General features: G+C 39.8%; 1 protein-coding gene across 1 annotated transcript in view; it reads left to right on the forward strand.

Annotated features, from left to right (window-relative positions):
* The window catches only part of DDX10 (DEAD-box helicase 10), a 278013-nt gene that overhangs the window by 149217 nt on the left and 110215 nt on the right, over window positions 1–18581 (forward strand). The window contains exon 14 of the mRNA XM_003794715.2: window positions 17489–17608. Within this exon, the coding sequence (XP_003794763.1) occupies window positions 17489–17608 (120 nt within the window). The remainder of the gene's footprint in view (window positions 1–17488; window positions 17609–18581) is intronic.

Consider the following 18581-nt stretch of genomic DNA (forward strand, 5'->3'; position numbering starts at 1 on the left):
AGTAGCTGGGACTACAGGCGCCCGCCACAATGCCTGGCCATTTTTTGGTTGCAGCCATCATTGTTGTTTGGCGGGCCGGGCTGGGGATTCGAACTCGCCACCTTAGGTGTATGTGGCTGGCACCTTAGCTGCTTGAGCCACAGGCGCCGAGCCAAAATCTTATATTTTAAAATGCAAAAAACTACTCAAATTTTTGGAATGACTATCTTCAATCATCAGTTTAAAAGAAAATGATTCTTTGTGATTAAATGACCATAGGGAGGATTGTAATACATGAATGAATTTGTTACAGGAATAGATGAAACCAATTAATATGTACTAATTGTCTACAGTTTACCTTTCTGCGTTTAGTGACATTGATTCAATCTAGTGAGTTTTACATGTTGAGAAACGGACCGTTTAATAATGTGGTCTCTGGTAGCATAGACCTCAGCCCTCCTTACCCAGGGTGAGGAAAAGGGGAAAAAAAGGGTAATCAGGAACTTATGTTATTGACATTAGAGCTACTCTACATGTGTAAGTGGGAATTTTGTTCTTTAACATTTTTATCAGCAAACCTTGATTATGAGTAGTAATTTTTGCTAGTCATTTGCTCTTCTGAAAATATGAAAAATAAACATATAACAAACTAAAAATCAACCATATCCTATTTCATACTCGGATACACCTACCCATTGTCATCTTTTTGTTTGTTTATCTCTGGGCCTTTTTTTTCTATAATACGAGTATGAATGTATGTGCCCTCCTCACAGATTTTAAATTACAGAGCATACGTATTGTTATATTCTGATTTGTAATCTTTTTTTTAAAAAAAAGTTCAATAGCATTAGAGTTGCCATGTCAGTAAATACAGTCATCCCGCCCTGTGTGCAGGGAGATTCATTCTGGGACCCCCCTGAGACACCAAGATCAGGCAATGTAAAAGTCCCTCCATCTAGTCTGTCCTGTCCTGCAGAACTTGCTTATACAAAAGGTGTCTCTCTGTGTGCTTCAGAGTCCACATCCTTCGAATACTATGTTTTTCATCTGTGTTTGGTTGAGAAAAACCCAAATGTAAGTGGACCCTTGAAGCTCACTTGTGTTGTTCAAGGGTAAACTGTATACTTAGATTATGCCATAATTTAATAGGTGTTATATACACTGTGTTTTACTGTGTGATGATAAAGCTTGGATGCCTTTGACGTTTCCCAAATAATCACAAAGATGTAGTAAGAGTTCTTTGTAGTTCATAATTTTCTGGGACATGTGAACATTAGTGAAATGACCTGTTATGTAGCTGAACTTCAGAGCAGCATTAGATTGAAATTTAGACCTTCCCGGGAGTCAGGAGATGAAGAAGAGAATTCCTTGAATGAGTAACCTTTTCTTAGTTTTCACTACCCCACCTCATATTTCCATTTGAATCTATTCTGGTCATATTTTTGTCCCTGCCAGTCTGTTAAAACTTCTCTTGCTAAGGTCACCAATAATTCCTGTTTTGATAAACTCAGGGATAGATTATCAGGACTCCTCAATCAGCATCTTACTGACTTTTTAAGTGAAATGCCCTCTTCCTCTGGCTTTGGCATACTCTGCTTTCCTGGTTTTGTTGCAGCCTTATCTAATCGTTACTTCTTTGTCATCTTTGCTGGTTCCTCTTTATTTTCCCATCTTTAAATGATAATGTAGCCCAAAGCTTTCCCTTATTCTCTATTCTCCTTCAACATATGCTTCCTAGGAAAACTCAATAAGTCTTTTTACTTTAAAAATCATATGGTGATGCATCCAAATTTGTCCTGCATCCCTTCTGCTTCCCTTCCCTTTTAACTGCTTAATAGCTCTTGAATGTTCTACACCATTTATTCAGTCACCCAGATCAAGAACCTGAGAGTCCCTCTGATTCCTCTTCTACTATTTCTCTTCCTTTCGGAGGGATTCCTGTTTATTCTTCCTTCAAAGTATATCCAGACTCTACCACTTTCTTCACCTGTTGCTCCCATTCCAAACCTCTGTCATCTTGCATGCAGACAGATAAGACAGCCTTCTAGTTGGTTTCTTTTCCATTTCCCTTGCTCCTGTGCAGTCTATTATCCTCACAGCAGTGCCCCACAAAATAAGTGGAATTATGTCGCGTATCTTGCTCAAAGCTTACACAGTCAGTCCTCACCTAATGTTATCAGTAGGACCTTGACTGACGTACTCTGTGCCTTAGGAATTAACTCTTGATTATGTCAATTAGCCTTATATAGGGCATTATTTTACTTAAAGTTATACTTTCTAAGAACCTAGCAATGATGTTAAGTGAGGACTTTGAATAAATTTTTTGTTTCTTGGAAACAACAACCCAATATCCATTTATGAACCTTTACCTGGAACTCTTTGTCTAGATCAGTGGTTCTCAACCTGTGGGTCATGACCCCTTGGGGGTCCAACAACCCTCTCACAGGGGTTACCTAAGACTATTGGAAAACGCATATGATGACATCATCACGCCAACCCCATCACATGCACACTGTACAAATACCACCACGACAACAATTTTATGGTTGGGGATCGGCACAATGTGAGGAACTGTATTAAAGGGTCGCGGCATTAGGAAGGTTAGAACCCCTGTTCCAGATCATTGCATGAGTTCCTCTTTCTTCTCTTGAGGGCTTTGCCTGTGTTTAGAAAGGCCCTACCCGTCTAAGACTGCTGCCCGCTGCCTCTCTCGCCCTCAGGCCCCTGATGTGGCTGTCATTGTCACCACCCTGGAGCTCAGCTCGGTCCTATCCCTCATGCCTAGAATGGCACTTCACTTACAGTAGTTAGCTAGGGAGTATTTGAATAAGTGACTGAGCTTCCTTGATTCTTGTTAATTCATATTTTATTTTTCCCACTTCTACATGGGATTTGAAGTAGCTTACAAAGTATCTTCACGTACATTAAAACAGAGAACATCCTGGCATACAAAAGGTAGGGAGACGGGCACGACTGGTGGGAAGTTCAACATGCAGGCCACACGAGGTCTGACATGGTTCCTCATGTGCACCAGGAACTCGGGTTTGAAGCCTTGACAGCCAAGACCACAACAGGAACACCTTATTGCTGAGGAGACTACACTCTTCTATTCCACAGAAACACAGCTTCTCCTGTCATCTAAGCAACTGTCCTTTAAACATGACATCATGGATTTTATACCCATCTTTCATGTGAAGTGGAGGGATGATGCCACGATGAAGTGCAGGGAGAGCAACTCCCTTGAGATGATTCAGACACGTACACACATTCCTGTTCTCTCCTCCCAGTGTCCTCTGTCCCCACTCACTCACCTGCCTGCTTCCCAGAGTAAGGCGGGGCTTATTTTAGCACCATCATCAAGGTCCACCTTTTTTTCCTAGTGACAATACAGTGAAGCAAAGTTCACTCATTCCTAAAATGGGCAGGCAGCTCGTTACACAGCAGGTGGGAAATTAGCCATGTAGTGCGCCTTTAGTCGAATGAGACTTCGGGAAGGTCCTCATACTGCCGGCGATAGTGACTGTTCCAATCAAGTTACTCAATGGTAGTTTATGTTTTTTAATAGGAAGTTTTGACATCTAGCATCCTGGATTTGGAATTAGTGAGGCAAATTATGGGTGAATATTATAATGTAACTCCAGGAATCTCAAAATACTAGTGGAGACTTAATTGGATTTTAATAGGGAAGAATTTTTTTGTTAGTTCAACCTGTTTTACTTCATTTGATTGAAATTGAATGTATTCAAAAGTAGTGAGGAAGATCTTTTATTAGAATTGTCATTAAATTATTTGTTTTTATTAATGAGTCAACTATTTTAATTTATTATATGTTTTAAATAACCGAAATAGTCAAAGAAAAGCCAGGCTGGAATATCTTGTAGCAGTACTGGTCAGCAATGGTCCAGGCTGGAATATCTTGTAGCAGTACTGGTCAGTGATAGTCCAGGCTGGCATATCTTGTAGCAATATTGGTCAGTGATGGTCCAGGCTGGAATATTTTGTAGCAGGACTGGTCAGTGATGGTCTAGGCTGTCAAATCTTGTAGCAGTACTCATCAGTGATGGTCCAGGCTGGAGTATTTTGTAGTAGTACTGGTCAGTGATGGTCCAGGCTGGCAAATCTTGTAACAGGACTGGTCAGTGATGGTCCAGGCTGGCAAATCTTGTAGCAGGACTGGTTAGTGATGGTCCAGGCTGGAGTATTTTGTAGCAGTGGTGGTCAGTGATAGTGTACTAACTTGGAAGTGCCCGCACTGCATGCCGGGGTTGAGTGTATGTTTCAATATACTCTTCCTATGGATTTACCACTTTCTAGTGTTACGTGTCTCAGACACTGTTTTGGTATAATGGAAAAAATATTTGGGAGATAGCCGGCAATTATTTTGCATGTTTAATTTTATGTTCTCAGTTTGAAGTTCATAGTTTGGGAAGTTTTTTTGATGAGGGGCAATGATTTGGCAGTGTGGTGCAAATTTTCCCAACACATCATGCTAATCATGAGAGGAGATTGTTTTCATAGAGCTGTTCTTCACCCGTGTTTCTTTTTTTCTGTTTCCCGATTGTCACTCTTTATCACTGTAACTGTCTGAGCCCTGCACAGCTGTGCTTTTCCCTGTCTGTTTTGTCCTGTGTCTTTTAGCCTGCAGTTGTCTCTAAAGCTTGTCACAGAATTCTCATTACCTTTCTTGGCCCCCTCCTCCCCAAGTTTATTTCACCTCTATCTGTAATTACTGTTGTCTTTTTCCTAGAATGATATAAGCAAATACAGCTTGCCTTTGTTTTCAGTGTCAGAACAGCCCTCTTGAGAGTAATACTGGAACTTGAAAACATTTAGACTGGTATTTTGACCAATATTTATTGTTTAGTTCGTTTGGAAATAACAAGATTTCTTTTTTGTCCTTCCCTGATAAAAGGAGTAACTGCCTTCATTATTTTCTGTTGATAATAATTCTTTTAAAAAAATACAAGAAAAATCAGGACTACGAGTCCTAGTATAAAACGTTTTCTTTAGTGAATTCTCTATAAAAGGATTTGTTCAGGTAGAAACCGTATGTCTATCTCTGATGGAGATTATGGGCTTCAGTATTTGGGGAATAGATTAATTCTTCCTAAAACCAGTGTCCTAAAACTATCTCTGAAGTTTATTTTAATCAATGGCATTGTGGAATCCTGAGAAGAATAGAAATTTAAAGTTGAGAATTCAGGTTTTGAAGTTTGATAGACCTGTGTTTAGAGCCTGCCCGTCTCTGTTAGCTACGTAATTACTGCATCTGTAATATGCCCGCAGGCTTTCTAAAGGTGGTTGTGATGCGTGAATGAAATGGAAGACATTTAGCCTGGTGTCTGGCACATGGCGTTTGTTATTTAACTGTTCACTAAGCTTTTGTTTGTCAGACACATCTCATCTGGGTTGGCACTTGTCATACATCAGAGATTAGGACAAATTCCTTGGTGACATGTGTCATGGGTTAAGGAATAGGCTCCATCCTCTTATTATGCCACATAGAGGACACCAGGGTTTTCTCAGTTTGCCAGACATGGCCTAGATTTTCATCCCATTTGATCTTATCCCTTTCCTATATTACTCTCTCCTCTTCTACAAGAAGTGACCGATAAACTGTAATAGTATAATCACGCCAACTGCTTGGGAACCAGACATTACTATAGTTGTGGGTACCCACAATTGCCTGAGAAATTTAGCTGCCCAGTATATGGACTTTGGGGCCCGTGGGAAGTTGGGTCCAGTCTGGTGAGGGAGGAAACCATGGTCCTTCAGGAAGCTGAACACAGCTGCAGCCTCTTCTCGGAGAGGGGATGGTAGAGCGGGTCCAGAACGTTGTCTCGGCAGTTCAGAGTGACTCCTCACGTTTTTCAGACAGCTCTGCTTCTCCTATCACACTTGATCGCACAGGGCCAGTGAGTCAGTTTTTCTCAACAAATGATTGTCAAGTTAAATGTAAAGAATGTTTATTTCTATGCTATTTAGGCTAGTTGATACGAGGATAGGCAACAGTAGAATGCATTTCAGTCTTTGAATGGATGTAACTTTCTAAGAACGTCAGTCTTGATTAGCCCAGGCTTGACTCAGCTCCACAAATAATTATTGATTTGTTTAGGATAGTAGATGTCCTTGCTCCGGAATTAGAGATGAGCACAACAAGCCCATATCCTCAGGGAGTTCAGTGTTTCAGAGGGATGAAGTAGAAGAAGCTTTTAAAAATGCAAGAACATCACCAAAGGGCAGAGGGTGGAAGGTGACAAGACATCCCAAAAGGAATCTAGTGGTGAATCTTAGTAGTCATTTTCTTTGGGGGAAGAATTCCATGCTTTATAGATCTTGCATTTTCTAGTGTGTATGGAACAGTAGAAAGAAGGAGGATTTTAAAAAAGTTGATGGGTTATGTAACATGTAGAATTTGGAGACCAGTAAAAATGCCCCTTGAGTTATTCTTTGGGAATTGTGATTTACAGTAGTTCTATTGTAAATTATACTTTCTGAAAACATTATATTTTAGCGTGACGAATTAATTTACTAATGAACCAGTCCAAACTCATTCTAAGGTTTGGAGAAAAACTAGTTACAGTCTGTCAACAGCTTTCAATGGCTGTCAGTTTCATTTATATGATTAAGTGCTGGGGGGAGACGGAAGATAGAAATTGCACTAATCATTGCATACTCAGCATGTAATTTTTCAGGGAAAAAAAGTAGTGTAGAGCATTGAGAGATGAAATATTCTCCTCCCCCATCAGATGCCATACTCATGAGAGAGAAAAAATTGGAGATCAAATGTGGTCATATCTCTGGTTATTGTATGAGCAAAAGAAAAGCACATTTTTAAAATGAAGTCCTTGAAGGATTATTTCGTTTTATGAGGTCTCATAGTATGGTTTAGGGACACCGATTTGGAGAAAGGTCTGGTCTCAGAGAGGTTTCCATGTACGAGGTCGTCATTATATATGGTGTCTAGGTGGGAGCACTGGCTGGGGTTTGGAGATTTAGCCCTGAAATTGCTGGTACTGGCTGTGTGATCTTGAAATTGTCTGAACTTCCCAGGGTAGATGGGTGGTGATACTCAGAGTGATCTTGGGAAGGTCCTTTCATCCTTCTAAGTTCTATATTTAATAATACCAATATTTTAAATGACTGTTGGCTTTATACGCCACCATTTTACAAATGATATATTTTTAAGAGTATGCTATTTTGTGTGATTGGACATCACCATAGCATATTTTGTTGAAATAATGCACAGAGGCTGGCATTTGACTTTTCGTTTGGCACTTTTTGTTTTGCTAAAATTTCTATATAACAAGGTGGAGCTTAGAAGCTTCACCGCATATTTTAGCTGTGGATATGGCTTAGATGTGGTAGTGAGGCTTGTTTTACTTTCAGGTGAGATACAGTCCACATATATGTTGTGCTTTAATCATGTCAGCCATTGTGGGAAAGCGTCAGACGTGAGAAACACGGATAACCAGTAGCAGTGATGATCTGACCTCAGGTGGCCAAGCGGATGGCTGCATCTCCTAAGTGCCTTAAAATGCTCCGTCAAAAATGGCTGGCTCATCAGCTACCAAACCAAGTGTGAATTTAGTGTATAGCTCAGTTCCATTATTGTAGTTTTTTGGTGAGGGCTTTAAATCAGATAGAGATCCTATTCATAGAGGATGCATGTATCTGTGTACATGTATACTTTTCTAAATTGGTTCACCGAATGGCTAGGATTATATGGCATTTGTTTGTTCAACTTTTAAGATGAGTAAATTTATAGAAACTCTGCTGTGGACCATGCTATCCAGACTGTTTGGTAATTTTTTATTTCTTACAGATGTGGAGGCAACTGTGGAATTCTCAGTTAAACCTATTAATTAAATATTCTTGAATATTAGTTTGATGTTGTCTGCCCCATTTTGTTCAGATTTCTTCCTGAGGCTTTGGTGTCTCTTGGAAGGAAGAGGTAGGGTGTAGACTGGTAGTTAGGTGCTCCCCAGGAGGAGTGTCCGGCAGTGGCCTGCTGTCCACAGTAGTTTTGTCAATTCTCCCCCAGGTTTTTTCTGCTTTTCCGGCCTTGTTGCTGCTCTCTCCCTCTCGTCTCCTTAAACCCTGTTAACCAAATGCCTGCGTGGCACAAATTAACTTCCCTTTTTATGTTGCTATTTTATTTTTATGTAGCTTACAAAATTTCTGCATTCTAGAAGAATTCTCAGAAGTTGTGTGAGACAACAAAAATTGATACAACCAATTTGGACAAAAGTTAGAAATGAAATCAATACTGTTGTATTTTTGAACTCTAAAAAAAGGAGACAATGTTATCAGGCTTCGTTTCTCTAAATTGCTTGCAGCTGCCTGCTTCCTAATATAAAAATATTTATTAAAAGTGGCAGGTTAAAAATTGGATTCCTAAGGCAAAATATGACTGCTTCCATAATTTTGTTAAAAAGCAAGAAATATCTGAAATTTCCTCACTGGAGTGGCTTTATTTTTTTGGAAGGGCATTTGTGTGTTCCAAATACATATTTTCTAGCAAACAAAATAGGACAGTAAACGGCCTACACAATTTAAGTGAACCCCCCCCCCCAAAAAAAAACCTCCCAATGTAGTGAGTAGGGGCTTATAAGGTTTTCCCTTAAGTATTTCAACACTATAAATGTTTAAAAAGGTAGAAGGAGCCATTTAAAACAAAAAGATAATTAAAGATGGAGTCTCATTAAGGGATTTAAAGAATTATTAGGTTGAAATGCTTATAGAAAGTTTCAAAAAATTGTTTTAATTTTATTTATTCATTTGTGAGATGAAGTCTCTCTGCGCCCATGCTAGAATCCCAGGGCATCAGCCTAGCTCACGCTACCTCAAATCCTGAGCTCAGGTGATTTTCCTGTCTCAGTGTGCGGAGATGGTACCCACTACAGGTACCCACCTCCACACCCAGCTGATTTCATTTTTAGTAGAGATAGGGTCTCTTGCTCAAGCTGGTCTTGATCTGCTGACCTCAATCAAGCCTTCCTCCTGCCCCAGCCTCACAGGATGCTAGAATTACAGGCATGAGCTGCTGACCCCGGCTAGTAGATTTTTAAAATCAAGAAGAAACTTAATTGAGGAAAGGAAGACAAATAGGTTGACGGCATTTGAATGAGGGTTTGAGGGAATATGTGTCTGTGAAGTTAAGGAAAATAACAGTGCAAACACTGTGCCCTGGAGATGGATTTGAAGGTTATTTTTCTTGCAGCATTTGGTAGGTCAAGCCTCAGGTGCTTGTGCTTAGGAAGATAGTTTGTTAGCTTAAAAAGCAGTTTCTGGAAAGCCTTGCAAGTTAAGCCTGTGGATTCAGGTGCCAGGAATCCCGAAGGAGAAATCTGGCGATGAGATAGCATTGTGTAGAGCGATTGTGTGACAGTGTGTGATGGCTTCACCTTGTGATTCTCCTTAACCAGGAGGAAGTCTGAACAAAGCTCAGTCACTTCGTATCTGGGTAGTATTTGGTCTGAGAGGAAGAATCAAGGCAGACAGAATATTGGTTTTCCCATTCATGTTGACTTGTTAAGATCATTTAAAAATGAATCGTGAGTATTTCATAATGAACATTTTGTCATTGTTGCTCAGTGTATAATAATAATAACCATTTTCGTCACATTATACATTAGAATTGCAGTTTACAGAATATAAGGGAAATGGTAGTGCGTGGCCTCATTAGTAATGTGGAAGAGAGAAGGAGATGTGTGTTTACTGGTGGTTTGCTTCTTGCGATACTCAGAATCACTAATCAAGCCTTGTCAAACCATCAACTTTGACAAGAACTATAGATACTCATTGGACTAAATATAAATTATCTAAGTAATGTAAAAAATTGAAAAGGTTTCTGGTGATCTTCTTTATATAATTCATGAAGTGTCAATAGAAAGAGTCAAGACTTTCATACAAATTAATTTCTTAACATCTTTGGTTCTCACTAGAAGGGAAATAGGTTTGGGGACTTATTATTTGAAATAGCATATTCAATGTTTAATCTTACTTGGTTATGAAAACTATTTTTAAAAACGAATCAAAGTGTGTATTAAAATAAAGCCTGAACATGATTTTTCTTAATAGGCCATGGATTAAAAGAAAGTTGAAGAAGCTGTAGGAGTTTCTCATATTAGGTCTTCTCAAATGTTCTTAAATTGATAGAAATTTAAAGGCAAATATTGAATCTAATATGGTGCTATATCTTTGTAAGGCATTTTGAACAGAAATCAACTAAGCATTATAGAATGTGAACAAAGTCAAATACTTTGGCTAAAGTTAGCAACTTTAAACAAATTGCTAAATTAGTCTTGATTTTCTAATTAAAAATGAGTGGGGACAAGATTTGACTCATGATTCCAAGTAGTAAATGAAGTAATTCTTGTGGTTTATTGGATAATTCTTCTTTTAAGAAATGTTTTCTATATGTCAGCCTCTCTCTGCTATGCCGGAAAGATAGATTTAATACACGTAGGACATTCCTGGAGATTACAGTCTATTAGGAAAAACATGAAAAAAGTGATTAGAGGAGGCAGCGACCAAAATGAAGTTCAGTCCCTTTGTGACTTCTGACTGAAGCAAGAACCAATAGATATTTCAGTGCACCTTCCCACATTTGCAGGAAGGTTATGTCTGTCCCTCTTTCCAAAGAGCTGAGACAGAAGTACAGTGTCCTTTCCATTCTCATCCCAAAGGATGAAGTAGTTCAGGTTGTCCGGGGCACTGTCAAGAGCAGCAGATTGGCAGAGTAGTCCAGGTTTACAGGAAGACACGTGTCATCTACGTCGAGCCGGTGCCCAGGGAAAAGGCTAATGTCAACTGTCCAAGTGGGCATTCACGAGGGGGTATAACTAGACTTAAACTGGACAAAGACGGCAAAAAGATCCTTGAACGGAAAGCCAAATCTGCCAAGTAGGAAAGGAAAGGGGCAAGTCCAGGGAAGAAACAGTTGCGAGATCCAGGAATCAAATCATCCTATATACAGCTTCCATTGAAAACTGCTACAGTGAAAAAGTAATCACTGTAGGGTTTACTATAATGGGGACAGGCGGGAGGGCAGAGTCTGTTTAACGATGCCTACTGATACAGTGCAGGTGTCATCCACTCCACAGATAAGGGTAACTGAGAGGGTGGAGGCAGATCTGGCTTTTGTCCTTCTCTTAATTTCTGAATTCCCAAATTTATGCACATGGCCAGGGCCTACTGTGGGGTCCTATTAAACTTTAAAACATGAGGCTAGTAAACATGGACATTTTTTAGAAGAAAAATCTTGTGAGACTTAGGCCATTATCAGATGATTTGTATAATTTATAAGTATTTTGTTTTATGTGATTTAGTCAATCTGTAGTTCGGAGTCTTTAATCCTTCTGGTGTCTGTCGTGCCCTATGCTTGAATTGTCCAGCACGCTCCCGTTTTCTGGCTGTGCCGCCTCCTCCTCTACTGCCATGTGATTCTGGGACTAATGGTACAGCATGGACGTTTGTCACAGCAAGTCGACATTTGTGTAGGAATTCCGAAAAGACAAACCATTCCTGTAATAACATTTTAAACTGATAAATATTCTAGGTGGCTCTTAATGTTCATATTCTAAGTGGCTCTTAACTTTCAAAATTTCAACTTTAGTTGTGGTAAAAGACACATAACAAAAACTTTACTATTTTAACTATTCTTAAATATGCCGTTCTGTAGTGTTCAGGACATTCACGGTCTGGGAAACCCAGTCTCTAGAACTTTTTCGTCTTCAGATCTGAAACTCCATAGCTGTTGGGTACCTCTGAATTTTAAGATTATAATTTTTGCAAAATTTTCAGAAGTGATACTTTTACTACTTGGGGTAGTGGTATTTCTTAAGAAAAAGATTTTGTAGATGACTTTAAAATATCAAATAGTTTGTCTTTAATTTATACTGTCAAATTAGAATATTTGAATAGTAATTAAATAGATTTAGAGTGACTGAGGAATTATAATTACAGGAGGTCAATCTACTTTTTAAAAAATAAGCAAGTTCTAGTAGGGTTTGGTTATTTAGCCAGTAGAAATGTGTGTAAATATATTTGAACATTTGGAAAACAGTGTTTCTCAACCTTAGGAAACGCTGTTGTCTTTCCCATGAGTGGTTGAGGCTCTAACAAGTCATCTCCCAGGGCTTCACCACTGACTAAAGTTATGTATTTTGTTGGCTTCCTTCACTTCACATAGTTCACGTTATAAATTATTATTTGGTGGCACATGTGGGAGCCACTTTAAGGGAACATGAAAGTCTGATTTCTTTATAGAGACTATCTTTTTAATTCTAACTTTCATTTCCTTGTGGTTTTTGCTTCTCATTCAAAATGATTAACAACTGCCTGCTCATATGAGAGAAAAACTCAGTTAAATTCAAAAAGGAGTGGCGGGTTGGCAAGTTCCCACCCAAAGGGAACAGTGGACTGGTAAATGGCACACGGCCTGGGTGAAGGGCACAACTGCAACTCAGACGTGACCTTTCTGATCGTATGTACCCACATATTAGTCTGAAGTAATAACAATAAATATGATTAACTTTATTTTTTATTTTTTATTTTTTTTTGAGACAGAGCCTCAAGCTGTCCCCCTGGGTAGAGTGCCATGGCATCACGCTCACAGCAACCTCCAACTCCTGGGCTCAAGCGAGTCTCCTGCCTCCGCCTCCCAAGTAGCTGGGACCACAGGCGCCTACCACAACGCCCGGCCATTTTTTGGTTGCAGCCGTCATTGTTGTTTGGCGGGTCCGGGCTGGGGATTCGAACCCGCCACCTTAGGTGTACGTGGCTGGCACCTCAGCCAGTCGAGCTATAGGCGCCGAGCCAACTTTATAATATTTTAATCTTCCCATCTAGGATGTCTAGCAGTAGTGTTTAATTTTTTTTGTTGGTTATATTTTGAATCTTCATGTGGCCAGCATTTATTTTTTAGAGACAGAGTCTCACTTTATTGTCCTTGGTAGAGAGTGCTGTGGAGTCACAGCTCACAGCAACCTCCAACTCCTGGGCTTAGGCGATTCTCCTGCCTCAGCCTTCCAAGTAGCTGGGACTACAGGCACCTGCCACAACGCCTGGCTATTTTTTGTTGTGGTTTGGCCGGGGCTGGGTTTGAACCCTCCACCTTCAGTACATGGGGCTGGCGCTCTACTCACTGAATCATTATTGTTTTTGCGATTGGTGGTAGTTCACTTTCTGAGTTATTGGTGGTAACTTCCTTTACCTGTTACAGGACGTCAAAGATGACTTGATGCTTTATCAATTTTGTATTTTATGACTTATTTTTAGCTTTTTAGTTTAAAGTGCTGCATGCTGTATTAGAGGTGCAAATAGAAATTAATTGTACGTACACTCTGTATGTTTTGTGTCTGAATGAATAGAAATAGAAAAAGCTTTAATGAGCACTTTCTTGTCCAAGAGCCAGTGTTGAAAATTCCAAAAAAGTAAAATCAGCATTTAGAAAGTTAAATTTGTTGTTAGAGATTCTTCTAATTGGCAAACTATAGAAGTACAGCACAAGCCTAGAAAACATCTTTATAAATGATAAAATGGAATACACAAACATTAAAAGTCTCTGCTTGGGAAAAAACAAAACAAAGCAAAATAATAAAAGATTAACTCATGGCATAAGTCTAAATAAACATAAATGAGGAGATGCAGGAAAAAGATTGAAGCATCTTTAACAAATGAAGAGATTCCACAGCTTGATAAATAAAATGTCAAGAACTCATTAGAAATACTGGCAAATAACACAGACAGTGCACAGAAAAGCAGTGCCTTGCAAAGATGTAATGCCATTCATAATAATCCAGCTGTCACTCAAAACTCCTGAGATGTTACTTTTTTCACTTCATTGATTGTCAGGCAGAAAGTCTAATGCATTTTGAAGTAGTTGTGAATAATCAGTTCCTCTTTGTTTTTTGGTGGGAGTATAAATTCTTTGCAGAATATTTGTGCATATTGTTACCTGCTGAAGTTAATATTGAACATTGAACTAAGACTCTGACAGGCTGTATGTTCACTACACTGCCAGTAGACCGCAAGGTGTTTGCATATCAGGCCTGTGCCGGTGACACCTCGAGGCTGTAGCGCGCACCCTTCAGTTCAAACACCCCTCTCCAAAGGAAGTTCCTTGACCTGCTCCCCACTCCTCACCCTGATGACACAGGGCAGGCACTGTGCAACAGATAGTCATCGTTCTGTGTGTCTTTTCCAAGCACTTATTACACTTCTGATTAAATCACGAAAGCTGTGTTAAATCAGATGGTCTCTACGAGTGTGGGGAGCACACCTCCCTTTGCACTGCTGGGTCCCCACATATGTTGTTGACCCCAGGGCATAATTGAATGAGTCAATCGTGCTGGGAGAGCAGAATGAAGCTACAGCTTATTGGGGGAAATGAGATAAACAAGCCTCCTCTCACCTGTGCGGAAATTTTCCTTCCTTCTTTCCCTGGCTTCCTTCAAACAAATACACATTTTAACTTTTTGTGGGGAGGGGACATCACAGATACCTTTTAGAAACCAAAATAAACCGTAAAAAGGGGAAAGATAGAAGTACATCCAAATTTGTCACATAATTTTAGTGGCTTCATGGATTTCCTAAAGTTCTTGAGGCAGACCCACTTCACCGCAGGAATCTGCTCTGCAGAATTTTTTTTTTTTTTTTTTTTTTTTTGGTAATTGACTTTTATTCTCTTTTGAACAATTTTTGGTATCATTGCTCTTTTTCCTCCTGTTCTTGAGACTGGACTGTTGGATGATTATGAAGATTTTCAAATTTGCAGAAAAGTTATAAAAAGTATACTTTTCGACACTGAAACACCCAACCCCAGTATTTTATAATTAAACTTTTTAGCCTGTCTCCTTTACCATCTCTCCTCCTAGTGCTTTTCAGAGTACATTGCCAGCATCAGCCCTTCCCCCATATACTGCAGCTCAAGTGGCATTAATTATGTGTCAGTATTTGTTCATAGGACTTCTTTGGAGGTAGGACTTACATACAATGAACAAATCTTAACTGTTAAATTTGAGTTTTGACAAAAAATAAACACCTATATAATCAAAGTCTTATGATACAGACCATTGGCATCACCCCAGAAAATTTGCTCCTGTAGTTTCCCCTGGTACTTTGTTCACTGGTTTAAATCTAACTTCTTCCTGTTTAGTTACATTTAAGGGGTAATGAATGCTTCAGGTTGCAGTGTTTGGTTGGCATTCTTTATGATTGTTAGGTGAGATCTGATGAGTGAAGATCAGTCAAACCATGATTCTTAAGAGTTGCCCCAACCATCAAACCAAGCCTACCTGCATACAGTAGGAGTCAGTTAGGAAGTTGGAGCCCTCGCGGTTCAGTTAGTGTTCTCTGATAAGCCTTTGTGGAGGTAAAGGAGGTGCAGGAAGACTGGCTGGGCTGGAGGAACTGGGGGGGTCTTATGAATCCCCTGTACTCAAGGAGTCCTCCATCTCTCAGCTTATTTAACCAGCTTCCTGCCACCCTGTTATACCTCTTCAATTTAGGAGTTTTATCACCACGTAACTTACTCCGTTACTCTGTGAAGGGAGATCAGGAAATCTCCTTATCTTAGATGATGCTGCCAACTAGTAGAGTTGGTGGAGTGACTGGGGCCTTCGGAGGTAGAGGTGGAGAGTGTGATGGGAAGAAGAACTCTGAGGCAGACTTCATCTCCTTTCACAGAAGTCTCCTGAGGGTGGGCGTAGTGATTGTACACATTAATGTCTCTCTCTGATAGAATAAAAGTTACCTCAGAAAGGATGAATCTTTTCATAAGCTTTGTTTGGATTAAAGGTGCTAGTAGCTTATTGAAGATGAATTGATTGTGGGCTGAGAAAGAAATAAGTCTACCTAGAAATACAAAAGCAGTGTTTGTTAACAGTATCCACACAGCAGAACTGTCTGTACAAAACTAACTTCCTTGTGCTTAAATATTATGCATGCACTAGTCAATTTTTATAACTGTGACCATTATCTAAAATATTGATAACTTGACACAAACCTCTGAGTTTGTTTTTCATTTTAGGTTGTTTTAAGCATTTATGTTTATCACTATTAGCAGTATTTATTAAGTGAATTATTCTCTTTGTGTGAAATTATTGCCATCATGTACAATTGTAACCAATGTACATCTTCCTGAAGTTTCTGATAATTGTTTCTACAGACTGTAGAACAGTCTCTCTTGTCTTTTCCTAAGGTGGTTCCAGAGTTAAAGATCAACTAGAAAGCAAACTATCTGGTATTTTGCAAATGAAGCTTCTGCAATTGATGTGATCTTTTATGTAGCATGAAATTGAGATTTATTGAACATTTTGTGTGTTTTACATTATGTTCCCAAGAGCCCTAGATACATGCTATGGTTATCTTCAATTTACAACTAAACTCAGCAGGTAACTTCCCTGCCCACAGGTCATAAGTGGTGGAGCTTGAGACCAAATCCATTTTGTACTAACCCTAACCCTTCTGATTCTAAAGGAGCTGCATTTGATTAGTTAACTAAGCACCACCAGTGGTACTTCTGGCTTTGATTCGAGGAGAAAAAGCCAACTCCTCTCAAACATGAGTTACTTTTCACTTTATGCAGTAACCTTTCTTCCGTGTCTCATCTCGGGTGGTTCACTCAGCTTTCACTTAGCCTAAGGAAGCAGTTGCTTTGAGTTGTTACTATCTCGACATACTGATTTTAGGCCATTAGTGATGTCTGGTTTGGCATATCCTATTAGGTGCCATTACTCGATCGTGCCTTTAGACACAGCTTAATTTAGCGTTCATGTAGTAAATTACTAGGGGAAGAATGTTGACTTACAAACAACGTATACGGTCATTCTGTTTTCCAAGTACACATTTTCCTAGCCTAAAAATTTAAATTTATAACTGGGAATGTTATAATAAGTATTACATTTTAGCTTAAAGATTGCCTTATTTATTTATGTTTATTTATGACTTTACCATGTAATGTCTGGTGCTTCAGGATCATCAGATAGGACAGTTCTAGTAATGGAAGAAAATACAAAGGTTGGCTCGGCGCCTATAGCTCAACCGGCTAAGGCGCCAGCCACATACACCTAAGGTGGCAGGTTCGAATCCCCAGCCTGGACCCGCCAAACAACAATGACGGCTGCAACCAAAAAATAGCCGGGCCTTGTGGCGGGCGCCTGTGGTCCCAGCTACTTGGGAGGCGGAGGCAGGAGACTCGCTTGAGCCCAGGAGTTGGAGGTTGCTGTGAGCTGTAATGCCACGGCACTCTGCCCAGGGGGACAGCTTGAGGCTCTGTCTCAAAAAAAAAAAAAAAAAAAAAAGAAAATACAAAGGTTATGTCTAAGTATCTCTCATTTACACTAAAATCCTTCAGCTTTGGGGGGGCGGTCATTGGTTAATAAGGACAGAGTTATTTCTGAACAGTGTGCACTCAGTTTAGAAAGTGTATTTTCAGAGTCAAATGATTAATATAAAGCATCAGTTTTCTAATCATCTGTATGTTTTCTATGTTCTCACACAGAAGAATGAACCTTCTAAATCCAGTGTCAAGAAAAAAGTGACCAAAGTTGCAGAAGCAAAGAAAGTAATGAAGAGAAATTTCAAAGTGAATAAGAAAATAACATTTACTGATGAAGGGGAGGTAAGCTTCTGTAAAGGCTTCATTTTGGGGGGTATGCTCTGAGTATGTCTCTGGCCGCCTTATGTTCATTCCTGAGGGGGTGAAGGTTTCTCTCTAGTGTTTTTCAGCCGTTTTTATCTCATGACACACTTGAACCTATAGTTAAACTTCTGTGGCACACATAAATTATGTTAAGAAAAAAAAGAAAAAAAATGTACTTACTGTGCTTTGAACTTCTTTCGGAAATAATGTAGTTTAAAAATGTTTGTGCCACACCAGTTAAGATCCCTGTTGTGCAGCGTGTGGGCCGTTCCTGCCGCTGTGCTGCAGGCATTTGCTCAGCTGGGCGTGGGGACGCCTTTCTAGCAGGAACTGACATGCTTCTCGGTATGATCCTGACACTGAGCTAGTTTTGAACTTGCCAAGTTCTGTTTTCATAGGTAAGATTTTGTCATCGTGGTATTCACAGCATGTGCTGTGGGAGCAAGTACGAGGTTGCTAACACAGTTACAGGCCTTGGCTGCTTCTGCTCAACTCCAAAAAGGCTCTTAGATGCTGTACTTAGATGTTCTTGGTGGGCTGGGCATGGGAGGGTATCCTATGCTCTCGAGTGATCGCAGACACCTGGGTGCCTAGTTTTCATCTCACCTTGACCTTCTTGTGAATCTCACTCACAGTGTAGAAAAGGGGCTACCACTCACTGATTACTCATGAAAGGTCACCCTCTTACGTAACAATTCTCTTCATTTTTAAATGTTGAAATAGATCCGAAATGTCAAGTGACTTACCTAAGGGTGATGACTGGTTAGTGGTTGGTGTAGGTCCTCTGAGTATCATCTCATGGCCTCTTCATCAGCTTTAGGTTTTCCTGAGTACCCTAACAGGGCTCACAGCCCCATACACTAGCATGGCTCAGGGCACTGTACCCTAACAGGGCTCACAGCCCTGTACACTAGCATGGCTCACGGCACTGTACTCTAACAGGGCTCACAGC

This window comes from Otolemur garnettii, unplaced genomic scaffold (assembly GCF_000181295.1).
Source record: "Otolemur garnettii isolate 467f Iridium unplaced genomic scaffold, OtoGar3 scaffold00086, whole genome shotgun sequence".
Classification (NCBI taxonomy): Eukaryota; Metazoa; Chordata; class Mammalia; order Primates; family Galagidae; genus Otolemur; species Otolemur garnettii.